This window comes from Caretta caretta, chromosome 2 (genome assembly GCF_965140235.1).
Source record: "Caretta caretta isolate rCarCar2 chromosome 2, rCarCar1.hap1, whole genome shotgun sequence".
Taxonomy (NCBI): domain Eukaryota; kingdom Metazoa; phylum Chordata; order Testudines; family Cheloniidae; genus Caretta; species Caretta caretta.
The window spans coordinates 240,389,489-240,405,547 of NC_134207.1; the positions used below are offsets into that span (position 1 = coordinate 240,389,489).

The window sequence follows — 16,059 nt, forward strand, 5'->3', positions numbered from 1 at the left end:
GAATATTAGGGTTGGAAGAGACCTCAGTAGGTCATCTAGTCCAATCCCCTGCTCAAAGCAGGACCAACACCAACTAAATCATCCCAGCCAAGGCTTTGTCAAGCCAAGCCTTAAAAACCTCTAAGGATGGAGATTCCACCACCTGCCTAGGTAACCCATTCCAGTGCTTCACCACCCTCCTAGTGAAATAGTGTTTCCTAATATCCAACCTAGACCTCCCGCACTGCAACTTGAGACCATTGCTCCTTGTTCTGTCATCTGCCACCATTGAGAACAGCTGAGCTCCATCCTTTTTGGAACCCCCCTTCAGGTAGTTGAAGGTTTCTATCAAATCCCCCTCACTCTTCTCTTCTGCAGACTAAATAACCCCAGTTCCCTCAGCCTCTCCTCATAAGTCATGTGCCCCAACCCTGTAATCATTTTTGTTGCCCTCCGTTGGACTCTCTCCAATTTGTCCACATCCCTTCTGTAGTGGGGGGACCAAAACTGGATGTAGTACTCCAGGTATGGCCTCACCAGTGCCAAAGAGAGCGGAATAATCACTTCCCTTGATCTGCTGGCAATGCTCCTACTAATACAGCCCAATATACCATTGGCCGCCTTGGCAACGAGGGCACGCTGCTGACTCATATCCAGCTTCTTGTCCACTGTAATCCCCAGGTCCTTTTCTGCAGAACTGCTGCTTAGCCAGTCGGTCCCCAGCCTGCAGTGGTGCATGGAATTCTTCCTTCCTAAGTGCACTCTTGGGTGAATACCATCTGCTCCTGGTGAATTATTACTGTTTAGTTTGTCAATTTGTTCCAAAACCACCTCTAATGACACCTCAATCTGGGACAGTTCCTCAGATTTGCCACCTAAAAACAAAAAAAGTAATTGTTCTGTCTCCTCCTTGTACTTGATGTCTGTATATGTAGATGTAAATTAGACAATGTTTTCAGGCATGTAAATTCATAAATTACTGCTGTTCAGGTCAGGGAAGGCATTTGAACCCTGGCTTATTGCTTTCCTTCACACCGGTGTTTCTCAACACTTACAGCAACTGTACATTGCATAATTAGATTCACTGATCAACTGAAGACGAAGTAATTCAGGTTCAACAGATCAAATGGGCCAAATATGAAGATGTGAACAATCCAATTTTTAGATAAAGCTGAATTTATTACAAAATTTCAAGCTCTTAACAAATGAAGAGTCATCTAATGAACTATTAGAATGAGTGGGATATTTTTCTGTATATTTAAGCAGTTAAATTAATGCTAGTTAAAAGATTTGCAGGTGAGAGTCCTTTAAAGAGTTGTGTGGTGTTTTTGTGTAAATGTGCCAAATAATATCATTACTGTAAAAGGATCCAACTTGGCTCCACTGAGTATATGAAATTATTGTAACAGGAGTATCTGATGTAATTCCTTCCTACTGCCATTACCCTCTTTACATACTGAAATCAGTATAGAGAAATGTCAGGAAGATGCAATTAAATAATTCTGGTTTGGTTTTTATAGTCAACTTAATGTAAGTCTTTTGTTTTTCTTTTATTAGTACTATCTTTCAAAACTTAATATGCATAAAATGTAATTGTTAGTAACAATAGAATAGCAAGGTATTAATATGATAACATTATCACATTGTACATACACCAGAATGTGTATTTGTGGATTGTCATAGAAAACCTAAAACCATGAAGGAGTGGTTTCAGAGTAACAGCTGTGTTAGTCTGTATTCGCAAAAAGAAAAGGAGTACTTGTGACACCTTAGAGACTAACCAATTTATTTGAGCATAAGCTTTTGTGAGCTACAGCTCACTTCATCGGATGCAGTGGTTGCACATTACATTTTTTGAAAATATTGTGCATATATGAAATATGTGGTGATCATTTTAAAGTCAAAAACGTTGTTTTGTCATGCTGGTGCATATTTTACATGGGACATTTTTCTTCTGAAATGGAAGGAAATGAGCTAGTGGTTTGCTGATTTGCAGTGAAATTATTTCTTTGCTTAAATGCTTGTTTTAAATGGTTAGAATATTTACCTTTTTTAAAAAAGTGGAATTGAAAAGAGCAGGAATCTATCCTCCCATTTATTTTAGTAGGCAAAATTTCAAATGAGAGAATTAATCTACCTTCTGGAGTGTTAACAGTGCAAATAGCATAGGTGTGCAAGTATCCTAAAGTAGTGAGATTACTACATCATAGATATGATTCTTTTAACCTCTGGAGGAGTATCGCCGGTATAATAACATTTGTAGGCTTATTCATTGATAAATATTTGCCTTTTTTTAAATCCCCTTTCTCATTCAAGGTATGTCAAAACACTTCATAACAATACATGAAAATCTGCCAGTGATTATTGATATGCAGCATGAGTATGTAGCAGAGAACTTTACACCAAAAAATATAAGCGTAAATAGTTTATACTTTAAAAATATTAAAATTTCAGTATGTGTAACATTTGTTTCTACAGGTTGTAAGAGAAAGAAATAATGTTTTTGAATAGAATAATTATAACAATTCAAAATTATAACATCTCCTCTGCATCTTTAGGACTATTTTAGTGATATCTACCTCCATGTGATGGAAATACATAGAGCCCTCAATGTTGATAAATGCAAAGTAATGCACATTGGAAAACATAATCCCAACTACACATATAAAATGATGGGGTCTAAATTAGCTGTTACAACTCCAGAAAGAGATCTTGAAGTCATTTGGATAATTCTCCGAAAACATGCACTCAATGTGCAGCGGAAGTCAAAAAGCAAACAGAATGTTGGGAATCGTTAAGAAAGAGATAGATAATAAGATAGAAAATATCATATTGCCTCTATATAAATCCATGGTATGCCCACATTTGAATACTGCATACAGATGTGGTCAACCCATCTCAAAAAAGATGCATTGGAATTGGAAAAAGTTCAGAAAAGGGCAACAACAATGATTAGGGGTATGGAACGGCTGTCCTATGAGGACAGATTAATAAGACTGGGACTTTTCAACTTGGAAAGGAGATGACTAAGGGAATATGATAGAGGTCTATAAAATCATGACTGGTGTGGAGAAAGTAAATAAGGAAGTGTTATTTACTCCTTCTCATAACACAAGAAGTAGGGGTCGCCAAATGAAATTAATAGGCAGCAGATTTAAAACAAACAAAAGGAAGTATTTTTTCACACAACACACTGTCAACCTGTGGAGCTCTTTGCCAGAGGATGTTGTGAAGGCCAAGACTATAACAGGGTTCAAAAAAGAACTAGATAAATTCATGGAGGATAGGTGCATCAATGGCTATTAGCCAGGATAGACAGGGATGGTGTCCCTAGCCTCTGTTTGTCAGAAGCTGGGAATGGGCGACGGGATGGATCACTTAATGATTACCTGTTCTGTTCATTCCCTCTGGGGCACCAGCATTGGCCACTGTTGGAAGACAGGATATGGGCTAGATGGACCTTTGGTCTGACCCAGTATGGCTGTTCTTATGTTCACTGTACAGCCTTTTCTCCACAAGACTGTTATAATATGTCCTCCAGTTTGAACAAACATAAACTCTTACTCTTTCCAGGTACCAAATGATAGGGGAAGATGATGTGTAACATTTCCTTTGTAAAGCTGCCACTAGGCTTGTTTTGTTTGTTTGTTTGTTTTGTTTTAAAACCTTAATTCTGTTGGGAGCTTGTATAGTGTGGTGTAGGCTTGTATGCACCACTCGTGTATACTAGCTTCTAAAAGAAGAATATACAGTAACTGCTTATCACCCACACTAAATATCTCACTAAACATGTTGGATGTGCTGTAGTGATGCCTCTAAAGAAATCATAGTTATAGTCTGAACTAAGAGTGTTTTTGTTGATTTATTTTTTGCTTTTTGTCTCCATGCAGTTACCAATTACAATAATGTGGTAGAAACAAATTCAGATTCAGATGATGAAGACAAATTGCATATTGTGGAAGAAGAAAGTGTAACAGATGCAGCAGATTGTGATGCTAGTGTGCCAGAAGAGGACTTGCCAACAGACAATTCAGTATTACCAGAAAACAGTGAAAAAGCGGGAAGTACAAACAGTTGCTGGGAAGATGAAGGTATGTTCCGTGTGGGTAACGATGCTCTAATTAGAAAAATTATACTTGGAAACATTCACTCAATGGAATTTTTTTGAATACACTTCATCATTAATGTGTATTTGTAAAGTCAGGGCTAGATATACAAAGAAACGTAGGAATGGTGATGCCAAGAAAATTATTGAGATTCAGAAAGCCTGAGTTTGGTGCTTAGACTCCCTGTGAATGGGGAGAGATAGGCATCTCTAGAATGGGATTCACAAAACCCAGTACACTAGGAGGCTCCTTGCCTAAGCTAGCCATTGGGAGGTACTAAGCCCTGCCTCTTTCTCAGAGATAGATGCTTAAGTCCAGGCTGCAGGCAGGTGCCTCCGTCTGCTTGGGATTCTCAGATGAAAACCTTCTCTTGGTGGTAGGTAGCTATGCTGTGTTAGCAAGAAGCTGGGGTGGAAGGCGAGGAGCTCTCTAATAACTTTTAACCCAGTGGTGAGGGTACTCACCCGTGTTGTGGGAGATGCCCCGTTCAAGTGCCCCCTCCACCTGAGTGGGAGAAGAGATTTGAACAGGGGTCTGCCACCCCTCCTGTGAGTGTGCTAGGCAGTGGGCTATAGGATATTCTGATGGGCAGCTCCCTCAGTGGCTCCTGTTGAAACGGTTCCTGTAGGGATATAGATAGATAGATAGAGATATATATTTTTAAAAAGTTATTGGAGCAGAGGGACTCAATCCAGGACCTCCCATCTGTCAGGTGAGTGCTCTAACCATCAGGCTACATTGTCATTTTCATGCTTTTGTTCTCTCTCTTTCTAGTCTGATGTTGAAAGTATTCCATGCTTACTGGATCGGGCCCTGCAGACAAGTTAGGTGGGGGAACACCTAACGTTCCCTCATTCATGAATCACTCAGGGCAGGGGCGCTGGAACTAGGGAGTTCAAAGGGTAAGAGCCACTCGGGGAGCCCAGGCAGCTTTGTGGAGTCACTGACCCTCCACCTGCCCAGGGTGAGGGCCCCGAAAGCCCGTGGCCCGGCTGTGGCTCTTCGGTCCCCAAAACTCCACCCCCAGGCTGGCAGCTGGAGCCAGGTCAGGGTAGGAGCTGCGTGGGCAACTGTGAGGATCCGCGGACCCTCCACCTGCCCTAGGTGGAGCGTCCTGGGGGACGGTGACATGGACATGGGGCTGCTCTCAGGCCACCTAAACCCAGGCAGGTGAAGAGGCCTGGACTTCCTGCTCCAGCTCCAGCTTGGCCTCAGAGCGGGTCCTCCAGGGGAAAAGGAGGGTTAGGGGCTGGGTCATGGTGGGAACAGGACCTCGTGGCTCCCTCACTTTTGGGAAGAATCCCATACATGCTGTGCTTTCTCAGAGCTCTAACAGTGTAATTTCACCTGCTTTTACTGTTCTTATTTAAATATACCATGCAGCCTTTCAAATCTAGCTGATAAAATTGAGCAGCTGAACCAAATTGTACTATAAATCTGGTATGCGTGCCAGCATGAGTTTGAGAGACAGGTGGCTTAGCTTTTAAGCTTGGCTCTAAATAGCTCCATATGTATAAATTTGTACAAAACCATGACTTTGGATTGGGCTCAATTATTAACTTTACTATATTTTGATTTTTTGTCTCTATTATACATACATTAAATATGCAGCAAATGATTGTGTCTACTTCAGTCATTTTTACTAACATAGACTTTCATAGCTGTTTGAACAGCTAGTAGATTTAAATAATTCATATACCGTGTGTTTGCTAAAATAAAGTTTTTAACATTCAGTACTGAAAAATATACATACTCTAAAACATTCTTCTTATAGTGAAGAGAAGTCAGTTTCTTATAAAACATTCTTCTCATAGTGAAGAGAAGTCATAGGTGGATATAGTACATTACAACATTTTGATTTGCTGTGTATTCATATTTTTGACATTTCTAGTAAGAAAGTTAAGTCACAAGTAATTTGGTGCTCTTGGTTGTACAGCATAGGTCTAAGGAAACAGCACTTGAATACGTGCTGTTTGTCTTAAAGGGGAAAGACAATAGGGTGGGTAACTGTGAAGCACTGAGAACATCCCTGAAACACTTGTGTGTGTGTTAAGAATGCCAGTTTACAGCATGTGTAGCAAGTTGTGTTTTCATCACTAACCTGTACAGAAATTTATCCTGCATATCTTTACTCAGTGTACTTTTCGGTTTTCATCTGATTGATCAGTTCAGAAAAATGTAAAAGTAGGTGCAACATACTTAAACTACATTTCATTATCAGATCAGTTTCTTTCCGTTTCCAGCAATTCTAACTGAAGTTCTAAAAGACCTTCAGAACAGGTGTCTCAAATATAAGGTGTATATCTCAAGAGGTTTAACTGAAACATGAATACAAGTCTCAGCAAGTGAACCACATGCATCCCATACAAGTTGATGGCAATGTTCCAGCATTGGTGTGTGTTGTGATTCTATAAGGTCTTCTTTTTCCCCCCTTTTAGTTTAAACTAAAACCTACATTATATTTAAAAAAAAATTGTTATAAAGTAAAGTTTGCTGATGTAAAAAAAATAGTGTTGTTAAACTAAGGTATGATAAATTTCCAAGTAAAATATATAGGAAATTAAGAGGAACAAAATATACATTTTCTGACTGTTTTTTTCAGGTGTTTAAAACGTGACTGAAAAATTCCATTCCTGCTGGATTTCTGTATCAGCATCTTAGAATGAGAGCAAGATTCTTTTTATCTTTCTCTGTGTTTAAAAAAAATAGTTCAGACATTTGAGGAATCCAAATGTAATTAAAAAATTAGTTCAGATACATTTTTGTGTTTGTGTAATTCAAAAACAAATTAGGTGTAAAATGGCATTTGACAAATAGTCAGTCCATAACAAGGTGCAATAGCGTTTGGCATTAAGAGGATAATTTTGAAAAGACCTTATAGAATTAACAAAGTATTCAAGCTCTGAAAACCACATAAGGTGAAATTCATACTGCTGAAGAGGGCCCACTCAAGATCCCATGCAACATTTACACCCCACATTAAGAATTTAAGTAGGGCTTAAGTGCAGGGCATCTGGTATGTGATGAATTTCACCCATAATGTGCACACATTCAACAACTGGATGCTGTTCATATCTAGTGGATACAGTGCTTATTAAACTATTTTTATTTCTGTATTCCTTTCGATTTAAGTTCTTACATTTGTATATTAGTGCCTTCCAAGTTAAAAAATAAGCAGGCTTATTAATGTAAGTCAAATGACGTTTTCTCACCATTTTCCCTCTACCCTCCTCACCCCAAAGGGGAAAAGTTAGATTTGGTTTGTGCCTTTTTTTTTTTTTTTTTTTTTTTTTTTAGTAGAAGTAAAACTAATATGTTGTAGGTTGCTATCCAGGAAACCCATGTTGAAGTGAGTCTTGCTTTTCAATGGGGAGATTATAAGGTTTGTGGTTATTCTTAGTTTCTGCCGGAGGGAATTCTATATTCTTGGGCCAGCCCTCAAAAAATCTTCTTTCTTGCACCTATGAGCTTCGCTCCTGAAGTACGCAAAGCCATCATTTCTGAGGAGCAGATCTGTTGTGGGTGGTCAAGGTGCTGGAGGGTAAGACCTCGTGTAACCAGACCATGTCAGTTTTTATAGCCTTAAAACTGACAACTGAGAATTTAAACTTCAGTTGATGTTTTCTAGAAAGGCTTTGAAGTTAAAGAAGTACAGATTGTGTTTTCTCAGTAACCTGAGTTACTGAGGAGACATGCTGCAGCATTCAGCATTACTTGCAGCTTTTTTCAGGCCTCATGCTTTCAAGCCCAATGTAAGCTGTATGATATAATCAAGCTCAGAGATAATGGAAGTGTGGTATGATTCAAGACAGGTTATTCCCAAAAAGTACAAGCTTTAGCCAGTCAGAAAGGGCAAATCAACTTGACTGTAGACCGGACTTGCTATGTGCCAGTCCAGAATCAGAAAGTTGTCTATAAAGATTACTACACTACAGAGTGCCTTGATGGTTTGTGGAATATCTCTTCCTCCACTACAGACAGCACTGTGGCAAAAAAAGAACTCTGAAGTGTTTCTCTGTCTACAAGCAAAACCTCCTTTTTGCTAGAGTTTAGCTTCAGCCAAGTCTACCTCATCCATGTACCGATCTTTGTTACCTAACTGTCTCTGACTGTGGTGATAATGTAGTCTGTGAACAATAGGTAGAGTTATGTGTGTTCTGCATATTGTTGGCATTTGAGCCCATAAAATCTCTCCATTTCTCTGAGCAGCTGTATGTAAATATTGAAGAGGAAGGGAAGAGAAGGGAACTGCATAGTGTTCCACAGATGAGGGCTCTGGCGGCAGCGAACAGACGCCCATCACTACCTTCTGGGTGTAGCCCTTGAGAAATGTTTCATGCCATTTTAGAGCTTCTGCCTGAGCCTCTGGTACTTCTCTTAGGCTGGGTTGTAGTAGTCTATGATCAGCCATATTGAATGCTGCAGTGAGATCCAAGAGTATGACTATCCCTTCATCTATAGATAGCAAGAGATTGTTCATCTGCACTACCAATGGTGATTCTATTCCATGTCCTGGCCTGTCACTTGAATGGGAATAGTAGGTAGAACAGTGCCAAGGATCTGACCCATGTGCTGGTGCCCTCATCTAGGATGAGATGAGTGCAAGGTGCCCAAAAAGCCTTTAGTCAAAGCGCTGCAAGTCACATTTAAAGGGGCTTTTAGCACTAAGTCCAGACCACTCTTGGATAGCAGAACTCTGACTCCTATTGGATCAGAGAATGTCTTGCATTCTTCTCCCTAGCACTGGATATCTTTTTCTCCTTTCTGCTCCTCAGTGTCTATGTTTGCAGCATAGTCCTCGACTCCTGAATGCAAGAATGCAAGTAAACTGTTCACCGATGTTGCTATCCTTTGCTGAACATATATGACTACAGAGTCATTAAAATGATTGTATATTTGTTTGCAAAATATGTTGCAAGTCTAATAATATAACAAAAAATATAGAATACATATTCTGTTTATTAAACATCTGCTATGTCATGGTTAACACTGTGGGGGATATGCAAAGACTGAGTTAAATTTGTGTATCTTCAGGACACAGAATACCTTCCTACATGAAGAAAAAAGAAAGATGAACCTCTGTTTGTTTATTGTATTATGGTACTGCCCAAAGGCCTAGTCAGGATCAGGGCCCTAGGTGCTGTACAAGCACACAGGAAGGTGTAATACATACCACGAAGAGTTTACAAAGTAGTAGATTTAGGAATTTTTTTTACCTCCTGTGAAATTAAATCCTGTTGCCACTGAAATCTTAAGTTACTCAGGATCATCTTGGCTAATATTATTTTTGCCTGTTATGAAGCCAGAGGGACTTGCTGTAAATTGTTATAAATAGTCAGTAAACTACATTAATAATCCCACCTCTCCAGCATATCCCATTGTCCTAATGAAGAGCCCTTTTTATAGGGGAAAACCTAGTTTTGTGTAGTATGGGCTATTTTAAATAAACTAAGTATTTGGTTCTAGTGGATTTACAGCATGTAAAGATTTTGGACTTGAAGCACAAGACAATTATCATTGGTGGATTGGATCAGACCAACCAAACATGGATTTGTCTATGACTAAGACTTTTCAAGGTGATGATCAAAATTAGAGCTAGATTTAAAGCACTCCAGTGTTCCTTTAATTATATATCTTGTTTGTGACAATATCTGCAAATGCAGGAATATTTTCTAACCTATTAGTTCTGTAGACTTCTGACAGTCTTCATTACTACTGTCTCCACTATTAGGGTAGTTAGAATTAGTCATCCTTTTCCTTTTGGAAAGACCTATTTAGAATGGAATTTAAAGTAGTCCTAGAAGTCCTCAGGTTATGTGTAAAGCAGAAATTGGCTTCTGTCTTGATTAAAAAGGTAGTATTCCCTTGCTCTTTTAATAACCACTAAAAATTATGGATTCTAGCATTTGTTATGTGATTACAACACTTTTAGCTCACTTCTGTGGGAGCACAAGAACATAGGAATTGTCATTCCAGATCAGATCAGTAGTTCATCTAGTTTAGTATCCTGTATCTGAAAGGGGGACAGGACCAGATGTTTTTCTGTTCTATTCTATTCAGGTTTTATGCCATGCTTATCATTGTAGTATCTGAGTGCTTTCCAGTAGTGCATCTGTCATGTCTCATTTGTTCTCTCATTTTTTCCCCAGAGGGAGAAACATGTGCAGTGGAGTGTCTTGTTTTGGTAGTGTCTTTTTTAAAATGTATTAATAAACATTGCAATGTGTATATTTAGAGAAGGCCAAGTCAAAGAAATGCGCCTTGCCCTTGGAGCAAAAAACTATGAGATCTGTAATGGTCCTTCGTTCCTGGGGGAGTTCACTCTGCAGTCTCAGAGCACCCCAGAGAAAATTCTGTTTCCTTGCATGGGTGAGCTTTACTCTTATTGTTGAGAGTCCCATTGTGCCAAAGGAACATAGAGGAACATGCTAGAATCCCCATAATGGACAATTATAGAATAATCTATTTAACCCCCACCAGCTGCCATATTCTCTGAAGCACTTGTATTTTTGTCCTAATTAATGTAACTGTGGATTTTCTCATTATTCATATACTGTAAATGATCCGCTGCCTCTTTTGAATACCTCTAAGTTCTTGGACTTGCTATATGTGGCAGTGAGTTCCACAGGATAACTATGCATTGTGAAAAAAGTACTTGCCTGGAATAAAGATGTATTCTGTTTTTAGAGAACCAAAGATTTCTAAAGCTTTTATACAGGACCTAAAATCAGTGGATCATTCCTGAATTAGAAAAGCATATTTGGCATTAATCTTGAATAAAAGTTCAGCTGAAAAATATTTGAGCAACTAGTTGGCTCTTTTCTCTTTTTGGTATTATTTCAAGTTTGATGTGACCTTTGGGTTGGAAAATTCTATAGATTGTGATGGGCTTAGATAGACACTGACTTCAGATCCACACGCTGCATTTCATACCAAAACTTGTACTAAATAAGAATTCCATAGTTGAGCATGTATTGATTACAATAGCAAGTATAAGTTACGATGCTTTTATCAACATTCCACATACTATACTGCTCATTCCTGAAGTGTCATTGTCTACCACAGAACACAAGGGAACTGGACAACTGGATGGCTCAAGGGACAGATAGTAGAATATGTGGGTTTTCATGTTCACTACCCGCTACTGGCTCAAATCAATATGGGCTGAAAGTTGTCACTGACTGAAAGATGTTTAATGCCTGTATAAAGTGAGTTGGTAACTTTAGACAAGTTCATACTGGACACGTCTCCAAATTTTAAAACCACCATAACCTTTGGGACTAATTGTCTCTCTTGTTAATAGTCAAAGAGTTGAGGCATGTTGGTGAAGGTGTGTGCAGAAGCCTCAGTTGTCAGTGTCTGTGCTATACTAGATTTGTAATTAATGTAAGAATTTCGGACTCTTGTATAGGACTGCTGTTCTAACTCCTTCAGCAGCAAAAGCTTCACTTAAAAGGCCCCCATCTGAAGCCACTGTTTCTAGAGAAGAAAAGAAGTACTTGTGGCACCTTAGAGACTAACCAATTTATTTGAGCATAAGCTTTTGTGAGCTACAGCTCACTTCATCGGATGCATACTGTGGAAAATACAGAAGATGTTTGTTTTTATACACACAAATCGTGAAAAAATGGGTGTTTATCACTACAAAAGGGTTTCTCTCCCCCCATCCCACTCTCCTGCTGGTAATAGCTTATGTAAAGTGATCACTCACCTTACAATGTGTATGATAATCAAGATGGGCCATTTCCAGCACAAATCCAGGTTTTCTCCCCCCCCCCCACTTTGATTATCATACACATTGTAAGGAGAATGATCACTTTACATAAGCTATTACCAGCAGGAGAGTGGGGTGGGGGGAGAGAAAACCTTTTGTAGTAATAAACACCCATTTTTTCATGATTTTGTGTGTATAAAAACAAACATCTTCTGTATTTTCCACAGTGTGCATCCGATGAAGTGAGCTGTAGCTCACGAAAGCTTATGCTCAAATAAAGTTGTTAGTCTCTAAGGTGCCACAAGTCCTCCTTTTCTTTTTGCGAATACAGATTAACATGGCTGTTACTCTGAAACCTGTTTCTAGAGAGAAAACAGTAGACAGAAGCAATAAATGATGGCCACCATCAATATATATTTAATGAAAATATGGGGCTGGTAGTGAAAGTGACCTTCCAGTATAGAGGGTCACCCTTCTGAAATGGAGTGAAGAACGCTGTGACCCATAGAACAATTTTACCATATCTAGTGCCTTGCCTAGACTCAGTCTTAAAACTGATTTAAAATTAGCACATAAAGAAGTGATGTCAGATCATGATTTTTAAGTCAGTCCTATTTTGCAGAGATATGTGAATCCTTCAATAAATCATCTTTTAAGGGCAGCCATCCAACTGCCCAGAGATACGCAGTGGTGTCAGTAATAGTACTTTTGTATAAGTGATGGTTTGGTGAATCCAATACACAGGAAAGCAGTTGGTAAAACACTTAAAATCAGTTTTACACAACTGAAATATATGCTTTAATTCGGTGCCAATATTTTCTTGTTTTCTCAATTCAATAGTCAAACTTAGCAAGAACTCTCATAATTATTTTTATTTGGCTAAGTTTAATAGGCTCTAGATGTCTGCAGGTAATTATACAGTATTACATGATAGACTGTTGAAAATAATTTTGGAGTAATTACTGATGATCTGCTGGTTTTGCTAGTTAGAAAAAGCAGAGCAAATGTGTTAATTTTACAATAAATTAACCTTTGAAAGCAATAATCTAGTGACTCAGATACTAAGAACAAACTGCTTGCCTTTTATTCTAAGCAGCACACTTTGTACTTGCCAAAAAGATACTTGTACTACAAAAATACCCTATTTGGATATGTAATTACTTTGGTATTGTATGTTTGCCTTCTGTTAAAATTGCAGTTTCTTTTTCTAGTAAAATCTTTATGACCTGAGAAACTCAATACAGCTAAAATCATGAGGAATCCATATTTTTTCAAGTGTATGAGATTTAAATATATTTTCCCAAACATTAGAAAAATATGGAAATTTTTGTTTAAGAAATAAGGGAACTTTTGTAATATGCAAAGAAAGATAATGGTATTTTAAAATGTTAATTATTCCTCTTTTTCAATATTATATTTCAGATGGAAAAGAAACAAAAGAAATCCTGGGGCCTGAAGCTCAAGCCGATGAAGCTGGATGTACAGGTATTTGTCTCGTTAAATTCTACAGTCTGTCCCCCGTATCCATAGAATGTTCTTGGGATTGGAATAATTTAATATCCCTGGAAATCTTTTAGGATTCCCCCTCACCTTTCTTTTTAAAGTGCCTTTCTCTCCTGTACTTGATGTGGTAAGTTGCAAACACTGTTCTTGGTGAAGAAGACTAGACTGGGCTCCCTTTAGATCTCTTCAGTCTTGAGTTTTGCTGACAAATGACACAAAGCAGTCCCTTTCCCCAAGCGACTAATTGCAGTGCCTCTGCAGCAGCTTAGCCTGACTTTAGGAGAAAGGAAAGGATGAGGACACTCACTCGTGTTTCAGATGGTAGTATAGAGCGCTACTATGGGTCATTAGACAGAGCCTAAACCCATAGCCATTAAAATGAACTAGAATTAATATCTCATTATTAACTCTTCTGTTAATAGTAATATTACAGAGTAGATAAAATAGAATGTGTGTCTTCATCTTCAGTACTATGCTAGAAAATGCACAACTCCTTTTTCTTACTATATTACTATATTTTTCTTCAGTAATGTTGAAAATAATCACTGTATAATTTAAGAGAATCTATATACTATTTTTAAATGGTCAGATAAATTAAGATATATGCTTATTGGTCAGTACTTAGATAGCACAGTGATAAGCATTATACCAGGGTGGCTTGCGAGCCAGAAATGGCTCTTTTACAGTTAAAGTGCGGCTCGTGGAGCTCTCCTCCCCCCTCCCCGCCCACCACTTCCCAATTGTCCACCTACCAGACTTAGGGGGTGGAGCTCAGGGCCTCTGCCTTGCAGCGGGGTGGTGGGTTAGGGGCTTCTACACAGCAGGAGGGGGGTCTCATGGCTTCAGCCCTGCAGGGCATACCTGCTGGGGCATGGAGCTCCAGCAGGAGCGGGGCATGGAGCTCCAGCAGGAGCAAGGCTGGAGCCCCAAGCCTCAGCAGGCATCTCCACCGGGGCTGAAGCCTCGAGCCCCGGCAGGTGCCTCCTGGCTCTTGAACTCCTGAAGATTGTCATATGCGGCTCAAAGGGTCAGTAAGTTTGGCCACCCCTGAACCATACAAAAATGTAGGATTATTCGGAAATATGTTTGCATTTTTTTAATCTTGGTATACATATTTTAACCATACGGTCAGTACCAAAGAGAACAAAGAACTACTTTACAGTGTGTATGGTGAAAACTGTCCCATGTCATAAATAGAATCTAGCGCTTGTATTTTAAAACAGGAAGACCAGTATGAGACTTCACACTGTGAGACAAATGGTAAAGCTTTACCTTCTTATTAAAAATATGTTCCACATTAATAACTGAGAATGAAGTATAGGATAGTAATTTACAGTCAAAGCTTTCATAGAATGCATTTCATGGCAGTAAGTATAAACTCCATGAATATTTACTCACAAATATTTGTCGTGCTATAGATTATGTAAAATATTTAACTGTGCTTTTGCTAATAGTGAAATACAGTTTTAATGAAAAACAAATGAAGTTGATCATTGATTGTGCCAAGTTTAAACCTAGATGATTTGGAACAGTACTAATAAGATCCAGAGAAAACTGTTTGTTTGAAATCCATGGCCAAACGCTGGTGAACAAGCTACTCAAACTCTCAAGCTTACTGCATTTCAGCCAGGAAGCATGCTTTCAATGAAAATCTGCATGAATATGTCCTACAGGTTTGCAGTAATGAACAGACTTTAAATATAGTTAAAAATTGTGTCTTGAACAAATTCAGCTTTGCAATTGCAGGACCCAAAGAAGCTGCAGGAATGGCAAGTGCCATTCAGAATAGAATCACTCAGTCATGATCAAGAATCCATCATTTTATCCCAAGATTTTGGAAAAGTTAAGTTGAAGAAAGGAGCCTAACATGGACAAAGTTAGGACTTTAAAAAAAAATTGTCCTAATTTTTAACTTTTGTATTATCTTCTATGAGTCTGAAGATGGAGAAACCATTCAGGAAGGGAATCCACAATGGGAAATAAAAACATAATGCCAACATTTAGTGGTTTGAAGGGAGGTCTTGATAATTGCTACCTGTAGGGGATTTCTTTTCAGTCTGTACACTTTTTAAGGCAAATCCTGGGTCCAACTAGTGCAGTGGAATTGATTGTTGTTCCAAATAGGCAGGCTTTGAGTGGTTTCCTCTGAATGTGCCTATTTAGAAATTAATTACGTCTTATCTGTTCAACTGCTGTTTTCAGCTTACCCCAGTGTGTTAAACATGTTGAAAAAAGAGTATGCATTTCCTTTCATGGAGGAGAATAGTCTTATGAATTAAGTGAAGGACAGGACGGCAGGAAATCCACATGCAATGCCTGGTTTTGATACAGACTTTGTGTGATATTGAGCAAAATCTCTTAGAGACACTGCCAACTTGAAATCTAGTCAAAATCTAAAAATAGTTTAAGACACATTCCTCTAACTCTGCTTGCTAATTTTTGTGGTTTTACAACTACATTTTCCTATTTCTTCCCCCAATTGCTATGTGAAAGACAAATACGGACCGGGGACAGTGACTGACTAAATAACTGAGCCTGAAAGGAAAACAGTGAAACATTATACAGATGAACTTTGATTTTGTTTAAGTTGGTGTCCTTTTAACTTAACTATGCCACAGTTTCTCTGTTTGTAAAACTGGGCTAAAACTCTTTTATCTCACAGGGCTTAACCTAAGACTTAATTAATATTTGTGAAGTGCACTGGGATCCTTGAATGGAAGATGCTATAGAAGTGCAAAATATTACTGTCATTTATGT

General features: G+C 38.6%; 1 protein-coding gene across 4 annotated transcripts in view; it reads left to right on the forward strand.

Moving 5' to 3' along the window:
- Positions 1-16,059, forward strand: part of ZEB1 (zinc finger E-box binding homeobox 1) — a 213,933-nt gene that overhangs the window by 156,865 nt on the left and 41,009 nt on the right. For all 4 annotated transcript variants that reach the window (XM_048837734.1, XM_048837735.1, XM_048837737.2 and 1 more), the window contains exons 2-3: positions 3,870-4,070; positions 13,222-13,284. In XM_048837734.1, coding sequence (XP_048693691.1) covers positions 3,870-4,070; positions 13,222-13,284 — 264 coding nt within the window. The remainder of the gene's footprint in view (positions 1-3,869; positions 4,071-13,221; positions 13,285-16,059) is intronic.